Genomic DNA, 15,030 nt, shown 5'->3' on the forward strand with positions numbered 1-15,030 from the left:
CTAGGCTAATGCCTATACAATCTGGCAGTCTCTGGCGTCTATTCCTCCCACTGCCAAGAGGGTGGAGAGGAAGTACTTGGTCCCCTCCAAAGACTATGAGTACTTGTACATTCACCCCCAACTGTGCTCCCTCGTTGTACAGTCCATCAATGAGAGGGAAAGACATGGTCAACAAGCTCCCACTCCTAAATCCAAGGACGCTAGATGCCTGGATGTATTCAGGCACAAGATCTATTCGACTGGCGGTCTACAACTTAGGGTGGCTAACCAGCAGGCCCTCTTGAGCCGTTATAACTATAATATCTGGAATTCTATGTGGAAGTTCAAAGAACTGGTTCCTCAGGAGTACAGGGAGAAGTTTGGGGCCCTGCTAGAAGAGGGCAAGAAAGTAGCCAGGACATCCTTGTAGGCGTCCATAGATGCGGCAGACTCGGCAGCTATAACTCTAGCCTCAGGCATAGCTATGCACCGCATCTCGTGGCTGCAGGTGTCCAGTCTTCCACCGGAGCTGCAAACAACATTTCAGGACCTGCCCTTTGATGGCTAGGGGCTATTTTCAGACAAAACTGACTTCAGAGTCTGAAGGATAACCAGGCCATCATGCTCTCATTGGGCATGCATACCCTGGTCGTGGTGGTAGGAGGCGGCAATCTGGTCCTCAGATGGGCCAGAACCAGGGCCCCCCCAAACCATCGGCGGAGCCCAAACAAAATTTTTAAAGGTGCACCTAAGGGCAGAGCACCAGTCTTCTCTGAGAATCCTTCCCCACTTTTCACCAGCCGCCTCTCCTATTTCCTCCCTGCATGGTCCCGCACAACGTCAGACTGCTGGGTCCTACGCACAGTGGAAAGTGAATACCGACTCAATTTGTTTTATCCCCTCCTGCCCCCTTTCAGAGACTCCCCTCACGCGCAACTCCTTCTACAGGAGGTGCAGACACTCCTGGCTATTGAAGCTACAGAGGAGGTTCCAAGGGATCTGAGGGGCAGGGGGTTTTACTCCCTCTACTTGCTAATCCCCAAGGCGAGCGGGGGAGGGCCTACGGCCCATTCTGGACCAGTGTGGACTCAACAAATTTATGGCAAAGTTGAAGTTCTGCATGGTTTCCCTGGGACCATTATCCCTTCCCTGGATCCTGGAGACTGGTACGCTGCTCTTGACATGAGGGACACGTACTTCTACAAAGCGATCTTCCCACCGCACAGGCACTTCCTTCACTTTGTGGTCAGTCAACGACACTTCCAGTTTATCGTCCTCCCCTTCGGCCTATCCATGGCACCGAGGGTATTTACAAAGTGTATGGCTGTCGTAGCTACCTTGCTCCATCGACATCAGATGCAAGTGTTTCCGTACCTTGACGACTGGCTCTTTTGGGGTCGTGCTGGGCTCCAGGTGCAATCTCATGTTCGGTTCACCATGAGCTTGTTCAGACAGTTGGGCCTGCTGTTCAGTGTCAAAAAGTCCACTTTGCAGCTGACCCAGAGAACAGACTTCATCAGAACAGTCCTGGATTCAAATCTTGCCCAAGCATGCCTACTGCATGCCCACTTCCAGTCCATGGCAAGCATTATACACGGCCTTCGAAGCTTCCCAACCTCGACAACACACACTTGCCTCAGTCTACTGGGACACACGGCGTCTTGCACCTTCGTGACCAGACATGCCAGACTACGCCTCCGTCCACTTCAGGCCTGGCTCTCATCAGTCTACCGTCCAGGCCGAGACAATCCGGACATGGTGTTCACGGTACTGACGGAAGTCTTAACCTCCCTGGTTTGGTGGTTGAACCCCAACTTTGTATGAGGGGGGATGCTATTCCATGCCCCACAGCCCTCCCTAGTCCTAACCACAGACGCATTATCTCTGGGCTGGGGCCTCACCTTGTGGACCTACACACACAGGGTCCTTGGTCCACATAAGAGATAACCCTGCATATCAACGTACGGGAACTGAGAGCAGTATACCTGGCGTGTCAGGTGTTCCACGAACACCTTTAGGGCCGTTGTGTCGCAGTCTTCACAGACAACACAACGGCCATATTTTACATCAACAAGCAAGGGGGAGCGCGATCGTCCCCCCTCTGACAGGAAGCCATTCGCCTGTGGGAGTTCGGCATAGTCCACTCGATCGACCTGGTGGTGTCATTTCTCCCAGGAGTCCAAAACACTTTGGCAGATCGCCTCAGCAAGTCCTTTCTGGCTCACAAGTGGTCGATTCGCCCGGATGTTATCCATTTTGTTTTCCGGAAGTGGGGGTTTCCCCACATAGACCTTTTCGCCTCTTGCGAGAATCGGAAGTGCCAAGTGTTCTGCTCTCTCCAGGGATGCTCCCCAGGCTCCCTATCGGACATCTTCCTGAGGCCGTGGAAAGACCATCTGCTCTACGCCTTTCCTCCATTCCCATTAGTCCACACGGTCCTTCTCAAATTGCAAAGAGACAAGGTCCACTTAATCTTGATCGCCCCAGCACGGCCCAGGCAACATTGGTACCCCACTCTCCTCGATCTGTCAGTGACCACACCAATTCCACTACCGTTGTGGCTGGACCTGATCACTCAGGAGCGCGGCCGACTGTGTCATCCGGACCTGCAATTCCTCCATCTCACAGCACGGATGCTGCATGGCTAACTCATTCTGAGCTGCGTTGCTCCCGCTCGGTGCAGCACATACTCTTGGGTAGCAGAAAGCCCTCTACTAGGTCCACATATCTGGCCAAGTGGAAGAGTTTCTCCTGCTGGTGTACCCTGAGCAATACTGCCCCTCTGGCGGTGCCAATACCTACCATAGTAGATTATCTTTTGTCTTTGAAACAGCAAGGCCTAGCAGTTTCATCCATCAGAGTACACCTAGCAGCAATTTTGGCCTTCCACCCGGGCGAAAACGGCTGTTCGGTTTTCTCCAATCCTATGGTCAGCAGATTCCTCAAGGGATTGGAACGTCTGTACCCACAAATTCGGCATTTGGCCTCTACGTGGGACCTCAACCTGGTCCTATCCAGGTTCATGGGTGCCCTGTTCGAGCCAATGGCCACTTGCTTGCTTCTGTACCTTTCCTGGAAAACAGCTTTCCTTGTCGCTATCATCTGGGCGAGACGTTTTTTGAAGCTTCGAGTCCTCACTTTGGACCACTGTATACGGTGTTTCATAAGGAGAAGGTACAGCTGCAACCAAACCCCACCTTCCTTCCTAAGGTGGTGTCTGCCTTCCATGTCAACCAAGACATCTTCCTTCCGGTCTTCTTTCTGAAGCCCCACGCCTCTTGACGAGAGCAACAGCTGCATTCCCTAGACATTTCCAGAGGCTTCGCCTTTTCCATCAAAAGAACGAAACCCTTTAGGAGGATGACCCAGCTGTTTGTAATGGTGGCACACCGGATGAAGGGCCTCCCGGTCTCCACACAGCGCATCTCATCATGCATCCGTGTGTGCTATGACTTGGCTGGTATCCCAACTACGCACCTTACTGCCCACAGGGCCGGCGCTTCCATTTAGGCGACCTAGGTGGTCGCCTAGGCGCCAGGATTTGGGAGGGCAGCAATTTGGCGGCGGGGGTCCTTCCGCGCTCTGGGTCGTCGTCTGCAATTCTGTGGCAGGTCCTTCACTCGCTCCGGGACCCGCTGCCGAAGTGCCCCGAAGACCGGGAGCGCGGAAGGACCCCCCCTCCCGCCTGCCGCAGAACTGCCGCCAACGACCGGGAGCGCGGACGGACCCCCGCGTAGGGAGCCAAAAACCCTGGCGCTGCTCCTGACTGCCCACTCTACTAGGGCTCGAGTTCGTCCTCCACCTTCCTGGCTCATGCGCCCATACAAGAGATCTGTAGGGCAGCAACTTGGTCATCAGTACGTACCTTTGTATCCCACTATGCAATAGTGCAGCAGTCCAGGCATGATGCTGCATTTGATTCAGTGGTCCTTCACTTCGTGACATTTCACTCCGACCCTACCGCCTAGGTAAGGCTTGGGAGTCACCTAATTGGAATTGATATGAGCAAGCACTCGAAGAAGAAAAGACGGTTACTCACCTTTGTAACTGTTGTTCTTTGAGATGTGTTGCTCATATCCATTCCAAATCCGCCCTCTTTCCCCACTGTTGGAGTAGCCAGCAAGAAGGAACTGAGGGGGTGCTGGGTCGGCAGGGGCATATATCCAGTGCCATAAGGGCATCACAGCCAACCCACCAAGGGTAAAAATCTCCCAATGATCGTGCATGCGGCGCGCGCACACCTAATTGGAATGGATATGAGCAACACATCTTGAAGAACAACAGTCATAAAGGCGAGTAACCATCTTTTTTCATGCAGGGCCCCAGCTCAGCCAGTCCCAGCTTCTCCCAGCATCTCCATTGTGTGTGGAACACTGAGACCGCAGGGCAAGACACACTGTTTTTTAAAGAACAAACTCTTTTCTTTCATGCCTTTCTCTGGGGTTGTCATTGCGGTAAACTCACTCCAGCATACGGCTTCTCAGGCATTTCCATTGTGGATCAAATCTTAATAGAAACTCTCGTGGACCCCACTTCCTACACCGCATTGCCCAGACCCACCTCCCTCCCCCTGTGTCAAGGACAGCAATTGCCTACACACAGAATTAGTATCGGGAAATGAATGTCTTTTTGCCTTTTAACCTAGGGCTGCTGATTAATCGCAGTTAACTCATGCGATTAACTAAAAATAATTAATCACGATTAAAAAAATTAATCACGACTAATTGCAGTTTTAATCACACTGTTAAACAATAGAATACCAATTGAAATTTATGAAATATTTTTTGTTTTTCTGTTTTAAAATATATTTATTTCAATTACAACACAGAATCAAATTGTACATGCTCATTTTATATTATTTTTATTACAAATATTTGCACTGTAAAAATGATAAAGTAATATTTTTCAATTCACCTCATACAAGTACTGTAGTGTAATCTCTTTTTTGTGAAAGTGCAACTTACAAATGTAGATTTTTTTTGTTACAAAACTACACTCAAAAATAAAACAAACAATGCAAAACTTTAGAGTCTACAAGTCTACTCAGTCCTCCTCCTTGTTCAGACAGTCACTAAGACAAACAAGTTTCTTTACATTTATAGGAGATAATGTTGCCCATTTCTTATTTATAATGTCACTGGAAAGTGAAAACAGCAGTTCGCATGGGACTTTTGTGGACAGCATTGCAAGATATTTACATACCAGATATACTAAAACATTCGTATGCCACTTCATACTTTGGCCACCATTCCAGAGGATGTGCTTTCATTCTGATGATGCTCGTTAAAAAAAAGTGTTCATTAAATTTGTGACTGAACTCCTTGGGGGAGAACTGTATGTCTCCTATTCTGTTTTACCCACATTCTGCAATATATTTCATGTTATAGTAGTCTCGGATGGTGACTCAGCACATTTTGTCATTTTAAGAATGCTTTCACTGCTGATTTGACAAAAAGCAAAGAAGGTACCAATGTAAGATTTCTAAAGATAGCTACACTATTTGTCCAAGGTTTAAGAATCTGAAGTGCCTTCCAAAATCAGAGGGATGAGGTGTGGAGCATGCTTTCAGAAGTCTTAATAGAGCAACACTCCCATGCGGAAACTACAGAATCCGAACCACCCTAAAAAGAAAATCAACCTTCCACTGGTGGCATCTGACTCAGATTATGAAAATGAACATGGGTCAGTCCACACTGCTTTGGATTGTTATCAAGCAGAACCTGTCATCAGTATGGACGCATGTCCTCCGGAATGGTGGCTGAAGCATGAAGTGACATATGAATCTTTAGTGCATCTGGCACGTAAATATCTTGCAATGCTGGCTACAACAGTGCCAGGCAAATGCCTGTTCTCACTTTCAGGTGACATTGTAAACAAGAAGTGGGCAGCATTATTGCCTGCAAACGTAAACAAATTTGTTTGTCTGAACGATTGGCTGAACAAGAAATAAGACTAAGTGGACTTGTAGGCTCTAAAGGTTTACTTTGTTTTATTTTTGAATGCAGATCTTTTTTGTACATAATTCTACATTTGTCAGTTCAACTTTTATGATGAAGAAATTGCACTTCAGTACTTGTATGAGGTGAATTGAAAAATACTATTTCTTTTGTTTTTTTACAGTGCAAATACTTGTAATAAAAATAAATATAAAGTGAGCCACTGTTCACTTTGTATTCTGTGTTGTATTTGAAATCAATATATTTGAAAATTTAGAAAACACCTCAAAATATTTAAATAAATGGTATTGTATTATTGTTTAACAGTGCGATTAATCGTGATTAATTTTTTTTAATCAATTGACAGCCCTACTTTTAATGCAATTTAACAGATGGAAATAAGGTGAGGCCAGCACCATGTGGACCACAATAGGTTCCTGGAGCACCATGTGACAGCTCTCTACAGAACCCTGGCAAGCACCATGTGAACCACAACAGGTTCCTGGAGCACAGTTTGTGAACCTGTGTTCTAGGGTATTTGCACATGACGTAGATTAGAGATGTACCAAGTGCTGCCTCTCATCTCCCGCATGTGCCATCGTGCCAAAGGTATAAGTCTCTGTTTGAAGGTCATGGGGAGGTGTATTATTAATATCTTTTTCAATAAAAGCTAGCATTAAGGTGTCACAGCAACCCACACTCAGAGTCAAGGTCTGGTGGTAAAAGGCTAAGGTGCAAATCCCAAGGCAAGCACATGGTCCTAGAGTCTGGAGAATAAGCCCAAAAAAAGAAAAATTGGTGGAGAAAAGAAACTTCACATTGTTTTTTAATTTCCACCACAGATATTTAGCATCTAATCTGCAAATGGGCTGGCTCAAGAGGCTGCTGGGATCACTTGTGTTTATACCGTAGAATTCAACCTATAGAGTCAACCAGAATCAGTGCTGTGGTCCTGCTCTAAAGCCAGGCGATCTATCTAGAGCCATTCCGTAAGAAGGCTAACCAGGATCCATCCAGGGTGAGCAGACACTTGCCAGTGCTGTCTGACTTTCTGATTGATTCTATTTGTAGGCCTTTACACACCTTCTTGGGAAAGCCCCAAGCAGAGTGTCTGACCCACTTCCTATGAAGCAACAACCACCTTGTCAGGAGAGCGAACACTCACCACCTACTGCTGATGTTCTCCTGGGATTTGCAGTGTGAGGTTGAGGAACTAGCCACCCTCAGGTCCGGTGGGCTGATCTCCTCTATGTGAGGCAGGTGGGGATGTGAGGGAGAACAGCCACTTTGTGGGGAGGATGGGGCTTGGACTACTGAGCCCTGCACACTGCTGGCATCTGTGTCAGTCACAAAGCTGTTGCTGCCTTGTCGGGTAGGAGTCACTGTGCATCGCACTGAATCACTTCCCTCCTTGGCTTCCTGTTTTCGCTTGCGGTACTCCAGCAGAGAAACCTGAGAGAGAAACACCACCATGAGCCTGGGGGACTGAGGCTGTTAGTTGAACAGACAAATCACTAAGTTGGCAGGTCCAGGGGGGAAGGATGCTATCCCTTCATATGCTACCCTAGGAGCACTGACTACATATACAAGTAAACATTTTAACATGCATAAAACCACAGGATAGGGTATCCCTGAGCTATAATCAGGACTAGAAAAACAAGTTGTTTATGAAAAACAAGAGATGATTTGCATCTCTATAGTTCCTTTCATGCGAAGATCTCAAAGCATGTTACAAACATGAATGACGCCTCCCCTGGGAAGTAGGTAGGAATTTTACAGATGGGACAGAGGCAGAGATTAAACGACTTGTCTATAAGAATCATATACCAAAACAGGGAAAACCCCCACATGACAGATTAGATACCATCAAGAAATCATAGTTAGCATGATATTGCTGACAAATATGGAATTATGAAAAATATGGTCGTTAATTTTAAGCCTATAATCAGAACCCCATGAAGTGACTGCAAATTTACCATAGAATCCACTCCAGCCTCAGAATTGGGCTGCAGAGCTGAAATGGTTTCAGAGTGGTTTTAAATGTTCATTTAGAACAATGTACAAAGAAAATAAAGGTTGCATCCTTTTATATTGGAGTCACATCTTCTTGAATTTGCAGACAGGCTGAAACAACAGCTCAGAAGTGTGACTGTCGTATTTTTCCACACTTAACTATTTAATGGATGATCATTTCAGAAGAAATATGCTGTTGGTAGTGTGCTTATCCCACAATCCCAAACTTCCTCCTGTACCTCCCCAATTGTCAAAAGCCTCAATGGCTTCTGCCTGGTTGCCAAACCTGCAGCATCCTCCTGACAACTTATGCAATACAGGTCCACACAGTATTAAAATCTGCAGCACTCTGCAAGCTGAAAACAAAAATGTTCTCTACTTCTATTCTATATAGGTGCCTACACCATGCTCACCACCACAGGCTCTGAGCATCTTCCAGCACTGCATTAAACAATGTGACTAACATCTGTCATATGTCTGTTCTCTCATCCTGCCCTCAGGAGTGAAACATATGCAGTGGAGGTGTCTTGTTTGGGCATTTTAATACATATGCATACCTACACCACTAACATTTTGCAAAAAAATTCTCATCATTGCTCACATTGGCTCTGCTCCACTAGTGTTAGCAGTGTTGTGAGGCCTAGTGTAGACATGGTCTGTAGCATTTTAAGCTGTGTTATTGCATCCTGTTCAGAGCAGATCTATCTGACAAAGCAATTAAAAAGGCAGCAGCAGCCAATGGCCAATTCAAGGCTTCCAATCCTGCTAACACCAGAAGAACTGAACTAATGTTAGGCTACGTCTACACTACAGGATAAATTCGAATTCGCTTAAACCAATTTTATAAAACAGATATTATAAAGTTGATTGTGCGCGTCCACACTAGGCACATTAATTCGGTGGTGTGGCTCCATGGTCCGAGGCTAGCGTCGATTTCTGGAGCGTGGCACTGTGGGTAGTACTGTAAAATAATGAGGCCAATAACGTCGATTTGCGTCCACACTAACCCTAATCCGATATAAGTAATATCCATTTTAGCGTTACTCCTTCCTCTCGTTTTGTAGGAGTACAGAAATCGATTTAAAGAGCCCTTTAAATCGATATAAAGAGCAGTGTAGTGTGGACGGGTGCAGCGTTAAATCGATTTAACGCTGTTAAAATCGATTTAACAGCGTAGTATAGACCAGGCCTTCGCAAAAGTGGGAAACTTTTGCAAAATTGCCACACTCATGATTTTTGGTCAAAGGCACAAAGCAAAGGATTCTGTAAGTCAACTGTATTTAGGGGGGAAAACATTACATAGTCACATATGATAACTCTCTTTCCATTCCTTTAGAATATCTGGAGGATATTAAACAGAAGCTATCAAAATTAGACATTTTAAAAATCAGCAGATCCAGATAACTTGCATCCAAGAGTTTTAAAAGAGCTGACTGAGGAGCTCACTGGACCGTTAAGGTTTATTTTCACAGACTATCAGGGTTGGAAGGGACCTCAGATCATCTCGTCCAATCCCCTGCTCAAAGCAGGGCCAATCTCCATTTAAATCATCCAGCAGATTTTTGTCTCATATCCCTAAGTGGGTGTGTTTCCAGTGGGGCCCAGAAGGGTGTGGTTCTTGGCCCTACGCTATTTAACGTTTCTATCAATGACCTGGAAGAAAACATAAAATCACTGATGACAGATGACAAAAAATGGGGGAGTGGTAAATAATGAAAAGCACAGATCACTGACTTAGGGTGATCTGGATAACTTAGTAAACTGGGCACTCGGTGTGTCTGAATACCTCTAAATGTAAATTCATACATCCAGGAATAAAGAAAGAAGGCTATACTTACAGGATGGGGGCGGGGGCAGAGAAGAAGTCTATTCAGAGAAGCAGTGACTCTGAAAAGATTTGGGGATTGTGGTGGATAATCAGGCAAACCTGAAATTCCAGTATAACACAGAGGCCAAAAGAGCTAACGTGATCTTGGGATGCATAAACAGGGGAATTTTGAGTAGGAGTAGAGAGGTTATTTTACCTCAGTTATTTGGCACTGGTGTGACTGCTGCTGGAATACTGTGTCCAGTTGTGGTGCCCACAATTCAAGATAGATGTTGATAAATTGGAGAAGGTTCAAAGAAGAGCACGAGAATGATAAAAGGATTAGAAAAACATGCCTTATAGTGATAGACTCAAGGAGCTCCATCTACTTAGCTTAACAAAGAGGTTGTGGGGGCATCTTGATTAGTCTATACAGCCCTACATGGGGATAAAATGGCTACCTACCTTTTATAACTGTTCTTCAAGATGTGTTGCTCATGATCCATTCCATTCTAGGTGTGCACGTGCCCACGTGCGTGGTTGCTGGAGATTTTTACTTTAGCAGTATCTGCAGGGTCAGCAGTGGAGCCCCCTTGAGTGCTGCACTCATGCGCCAGTATATCGGGCACCACCAACCTTACGCCATTTTAGTTCCTTCTAGCTGACAACTCCGACAGAGGGGCAGGAGGCAGGGTAATGGAATGGACATGAGCAACACATCTCAAAGAACAACAGTTATTAAAGGTAGATAACTGTTTTTTCCTTTGAGCGCTTACTCACGTCGATTCTGTTCCAGGTGACTCACAAGCAGTGCCAAAGGAGGTGGGCTCGCAGTTCACGATCTTGCAGCTTGCAGCACTGCCCTGCTGAAGCCAGCATCGTCCTGGGCCTGCTGGAGCAGCACATAATGGGACATAAATGTGTGAACGGATGACCAGGTGAGCAGCTTTACAGATCTCCTGGATTGGCATCTGGGCTAAGAAGGCTGCAGATAATGCTTGTGCTCTAGTCGACTGTGCTTTGACTATTGCTGGCAGATTACGCCAGCTCATAGCAGCATCAGATGCAGGCTGCGATCCAGGACAAAATCCTCTGAGCAGACATAGGGTGACCTTTCGTCTCTTCAGCCACTACCATGAACAGCTGCACTGATTTCTGGAACAATCGTGTCCTACTGATATAGAAAGCCAGTGCCCTCCAGACGTCCAGGGTGTATAATCTGTGCTCCTCTTCGGATTTATGGGGCTTCGGAAAGAAGACCAATAAGAAAATGTCCGGGCTGGTACGAAACTGGGAAACTACTCTGGGCAGGAATGCTGAGTGTGGCCGCAGCTGGACCTTATCTTTGTAGAACACTGCATAGGGTGGTTCTGACATAAGAACTCTGATCTCAGTCTCACTGCGGGCAGATGTAACCGCCACCAGGAATGCAACCTTACAGGAGAGAAGGAGAAGAGAGCAGGAAGCCAGAGGTTTGAAGGGAGACCTCATCAGCCTCGACAGCATGAGATTCAAATCCCAGGAAGAGACCGGATCCAAGACGCGCCAGACCTTTCCAGACCGGGCCGTCATGTCATGAGCGAAGATTGACCTGCCTTGGGATGGAGGGTGGAAAGCCGAAATAGCAGCCAGATGGACCTGACTGACAACAGAGACAAATCCTGAAGTTTGAGGTGCAGAAGATAGTTCAGGATCAGCTGCAACGAGGCCTGCTCAGCTCGGACGTGTCATTCTGAAGCCCAGCATGTGAATCTTTTCTACTTGGCCAGGTAAGTTGCTCTGGTGGAGTGCTTGTTTCACAGAATCATAGATTATTAGGGTTAGAAGGGACCTCAAGAGATCATATAGTCCAACCCCCTGCTCAAAGGGGGACCAATCCCCAAATAGCCCCTTCAAGGATTGAGCTCACAACCTTGGGTTTAGCAGGCCAATGCTTAAACCACTGAGCTATCCCTCCCCCCCAGCAAGACCTTTTGCATGTGGGCCGAACATTCCTGCTCTTCCACATTCAGCCATGCAGCAGCCACACTGTTAAGTATAATGCCTGCAGGTTCGGGTGCAGGAGACTGCTGGGGTTCTGAGAGAGCAGGTCTGGCCAGAGAGGGAGTCGCAGTGGCTCGGTAACTGAAAGGTCCAGCCTCATGCTGAACCAGCGCTGGCAAGGTCACTCGGGGGCTATCAGGATAAGGATAGCAGGAAAGCCTCTGACAGGGAACCCTGTCCATCACCCGGAGTGAACAGAACATGTGGCATTTCCTGTTTTGCAGGGACGCGAACAAGTCCACCTGGGAAGTTCCCCACTTTCGGGGGATCATACTGGCTGGCACCTGACGGAGCGACCACTTGTGACGAGACAAGAAGATCCTGCTGAGGTGATCTGCTAGCACATTTCTGGTCCCGGGCAGGTGCGCGGCTACCAGATGAATGGCCTGCTGCACACAGAAGTCCCAAAGGCTGACAGCTTCTTGGCAAAGGGTTGACGACCTGGCTCTGCCCTGTCTGTTGATGTAATATGTTGCGGCAGTATTGTCTGTCAGGACCTGCACCACCTTGCTCCTCAGGTGGGGCAAGAACGCCTGGCAGGCTAGGGAAATCGCTCTGAGCTCCCTGACATTGATATGGAGGGCCAGATTGTCCCGCAACCATTGGCCCTGGACGCTCAGCTTGCCCAGCTGGGCTCCCCAGCCCAGCTCCCCAGCCCAGGTCCAAAGCATCGGAGACCAGAGTCAGTGATGAGGATGGGATCACAAGGGGTACTCCTTTCAACACCGACCTGGGGCTCAACCACCAATCCAGAGATGATAGGATGCAATCCAGCACCCTGATCACCCGGCCTATATCGTGTTTGTCGTGCGTGTAAACCAATGCCAGCCACCCTTGCAGAGGCCAAAGGTGGAGCTGGGCATGACTGACCACATATGTACAGGCAGCCATGTGGCCCAACAACCACATGCAGGGGTGAGATGTGGTTCTTGACATGGGAGATCAGGTCCAAAAATGCGCCTCCGAGAGAAAGGTTCTGGCCAGCATGAAGTCGAGAACCTCCCCTATGAACTCTATGTGTTGAACTAGCTTTAAGGTGTCAAGTATCAGAGGGGTAGCCATGTAAGTCTGGATCTGTAAAAAGTGACAAAGAGTCCTGTGGCACCTTATAGACGAACAGACGTATTGGAGCATAAGCTTTCGTGGGTGAATATCCACTTTGCCAGATGCATGTAGTGGAGTTTCCAGAAGCAGGTATAAATATGCAGGCAAGAATCAGTCTAGAGATAACGAGGTTAGTTCAAAATTTTTCAGGGGGGAGGGGAATTTTGAGGGGGGGGGGTGGGGCCCTCTTTTTGTTCCTAACCAAGGTGAGGGTTGGTGGGGGAACCCCACCTAAAAAGGGGGAGGGTGGAAAAAAAAAAATCTGCTTTTTTTGTTTAGGGTTGGGGGGCCTAAAAAGGCCCATTTTTCATCAGGTCCTTGTTTGGTTTTAAAAAAATTTCCTTGGGCGGGGCTTTTTATGATATGGTGTGTTTTTTTCAAAAAAAATTGGTGGCAAAAAAAAATTGATGAAGTCAGCAGGTTTCTCTTTGAAGTCTAGTCCTGAAGTTTTTTTTGCTGCAGGATGGCCACCTTTAAATCTGCTATTGTGTGTCCAGGTAGACTGAAGTGTTCTCCTACAGGTTTTTGTATATTGCCATTCCTAATATCCGACTTGTGTTCATTTATCCTTTTACATAGGGAATTACATAGCCTAAAGGTGATTTTTTTCTCATTTATCAACAGGCCCAGGCCATGGCAGGTGGAACACAACAGACCGAGGCTTCTCTGAACTTGATTCTGATACCTGCCCTTGACGAGCCAGTTATCAACACACGGGAAGACCCTTGATGTCTGAGGTAAGTGGCCACTGGCGCCATTCATTTCATGAAGACCCTGGAGCCAATGAGAGGCCATGAAAGGGGAGTGCCGTAAATTGGAAATGGCATTCACCCACTATAAAACAGAGGGAACATCTGAGACCTTGGAGTATGGAAATAGGCGTCCTCCAAGTCGAGGGCAGCATACCAGTCCCCCAGATCCAGAGAGGGGATGGGAGAGGCCAGGGAAATCATGCAAAACTTCAACTTTGTGAGAGACTTGTTAAGGTGTCACAGGTCTAGAATGGGTCTGAGGCCCCCTTTTGCTTTTGGGATTAGGAAGTAGCGGAAATAGAACCCCTTTCCTTTCATGTCCTGAGGGACCTCCTCAACTGCCCCCAGGTGCAGGAGGTTCTCAACCTCTTGAACAAGGAGTTGTTCATGAGAAGGGTCCCTAAGCAGGAGGAGCAGCAGAAAATTGCAAGGGTGTAACAGTGAGACATTATGTCCAGCATCCAATGGTCCAAGGTAACTTGGGACTAGACCAAACAGAAGGGACAAAGACAGTTGAGGAAAGAGCAGGGTGGATCCTGGAAGGTGACTGGGGTGTTGCTCTCGACTGCACCCTCAAAATGAGCACTTCTGGCTCCTGGGGTGTTTTGCTGAGCCGGTGCTTTGTGGGAGAGCGAGAGGAGGAAGGGCAACAGCGGCTGAAACTAGTATCTCTGTCCCTTCTTGCAGATTCCTGATGAGACTGCCAAGGACTAGGCAGCGGACGCATCCGAAACTGCTTTCTTGCAGGCTGCAGTGTATGCTTGCCCAGTGAGCAAAGGGTAGTCCTGGTGTCCTTTAGCCCATGCAGCCTTGTATCCATCCGGTCGGAAAAGGGACCATTCCCATCGAACTGGAGGCCCTAAGTGGAGCTCTGCATTTCTTGGGAGAGACCTGCAGTCTGATGCCAGGAGCTGGGCCTTATTATCATTGCTGATGTGACTACCCTGGCTGCCAAGTCTGCCATGTCCCACACCATCTGGAGGGAGTAACTGGCAGTCGCAGTGCCCTTCTACATCAGGGTGCCAAATTCCTAGCCCAAACTCTGAGAAAGGGACTCCCTGAACTTACTGAGGGGTCCCATAAATTAAAGTTGTAATGGCTCAAGAGGGCCTGATGATTTGCCAACCGGAACTGCAAACTGGCTGTCAAATAAATTTTTCTTCCAAACAGATCCAACCATTTGGCTTCTTTATTCTTGGGGGTTGAACTAGTATGCCCTTCTTGTCTCCTTCACTGGCCACAGAGACCACCAGCGAGCCCAGGGAAGGGTGGGTATAGAGGTATTCAAACCCCTTGGCCAGGACAAAGTATTTTTGAGGTGGAAGAAGTTTGCCAGAGGCCCTTGGCACTCTTAAGGACACCGTCATGCACCAGTAGTGCGACATGGGTTGGGGTA

General features: G+C 47.5%; 1 protein-coding gene across 4 annotated transcripts in view; it reads right to left on the reverse strand.

Moving 5' to 3' along the window:
- The window catches only part of SETD5 (SET domain containing 5), a 176,894-nt gene that overhangs the window by 35,697 nt on the left and 126,167 nt on the right, over positions 1 to 15,030 (reverse strand). For all 4 annotated transcript variants that reach the window (XR_004376294.2, XM_032798916.2, XM_032798915.2 and 1 more), the window contains one exon: positions 7,081 to 7,367. Coding sequence is in view for 3 of the 4 variants with exons in the window: in XM_032798916.2 (XP_032654807.1) it covers positions 7,081 to 7,367 (287 nt within the window). In the remaining variant the exon portion in view is untranslated. The remainder of the gene's footprint in view (positions 1 to 7,080; positions 7,368 to 15,030) is intronic.

This window comes from Chelonoidis abingdonii, chromosome 17 (assembly GCF_003597395.2).
Source record: "Chelonoidis abingdonii isolate Lonesome George chromosome 17, CheloAbing_2.0, whole genome shotgun sequence".
NCBI classification, from domain to species: Eukaryota; Metazoa; Chordata; order Testudines; family Testudinidae; genus Chelonoidis; species Chelonoidis abingdonii.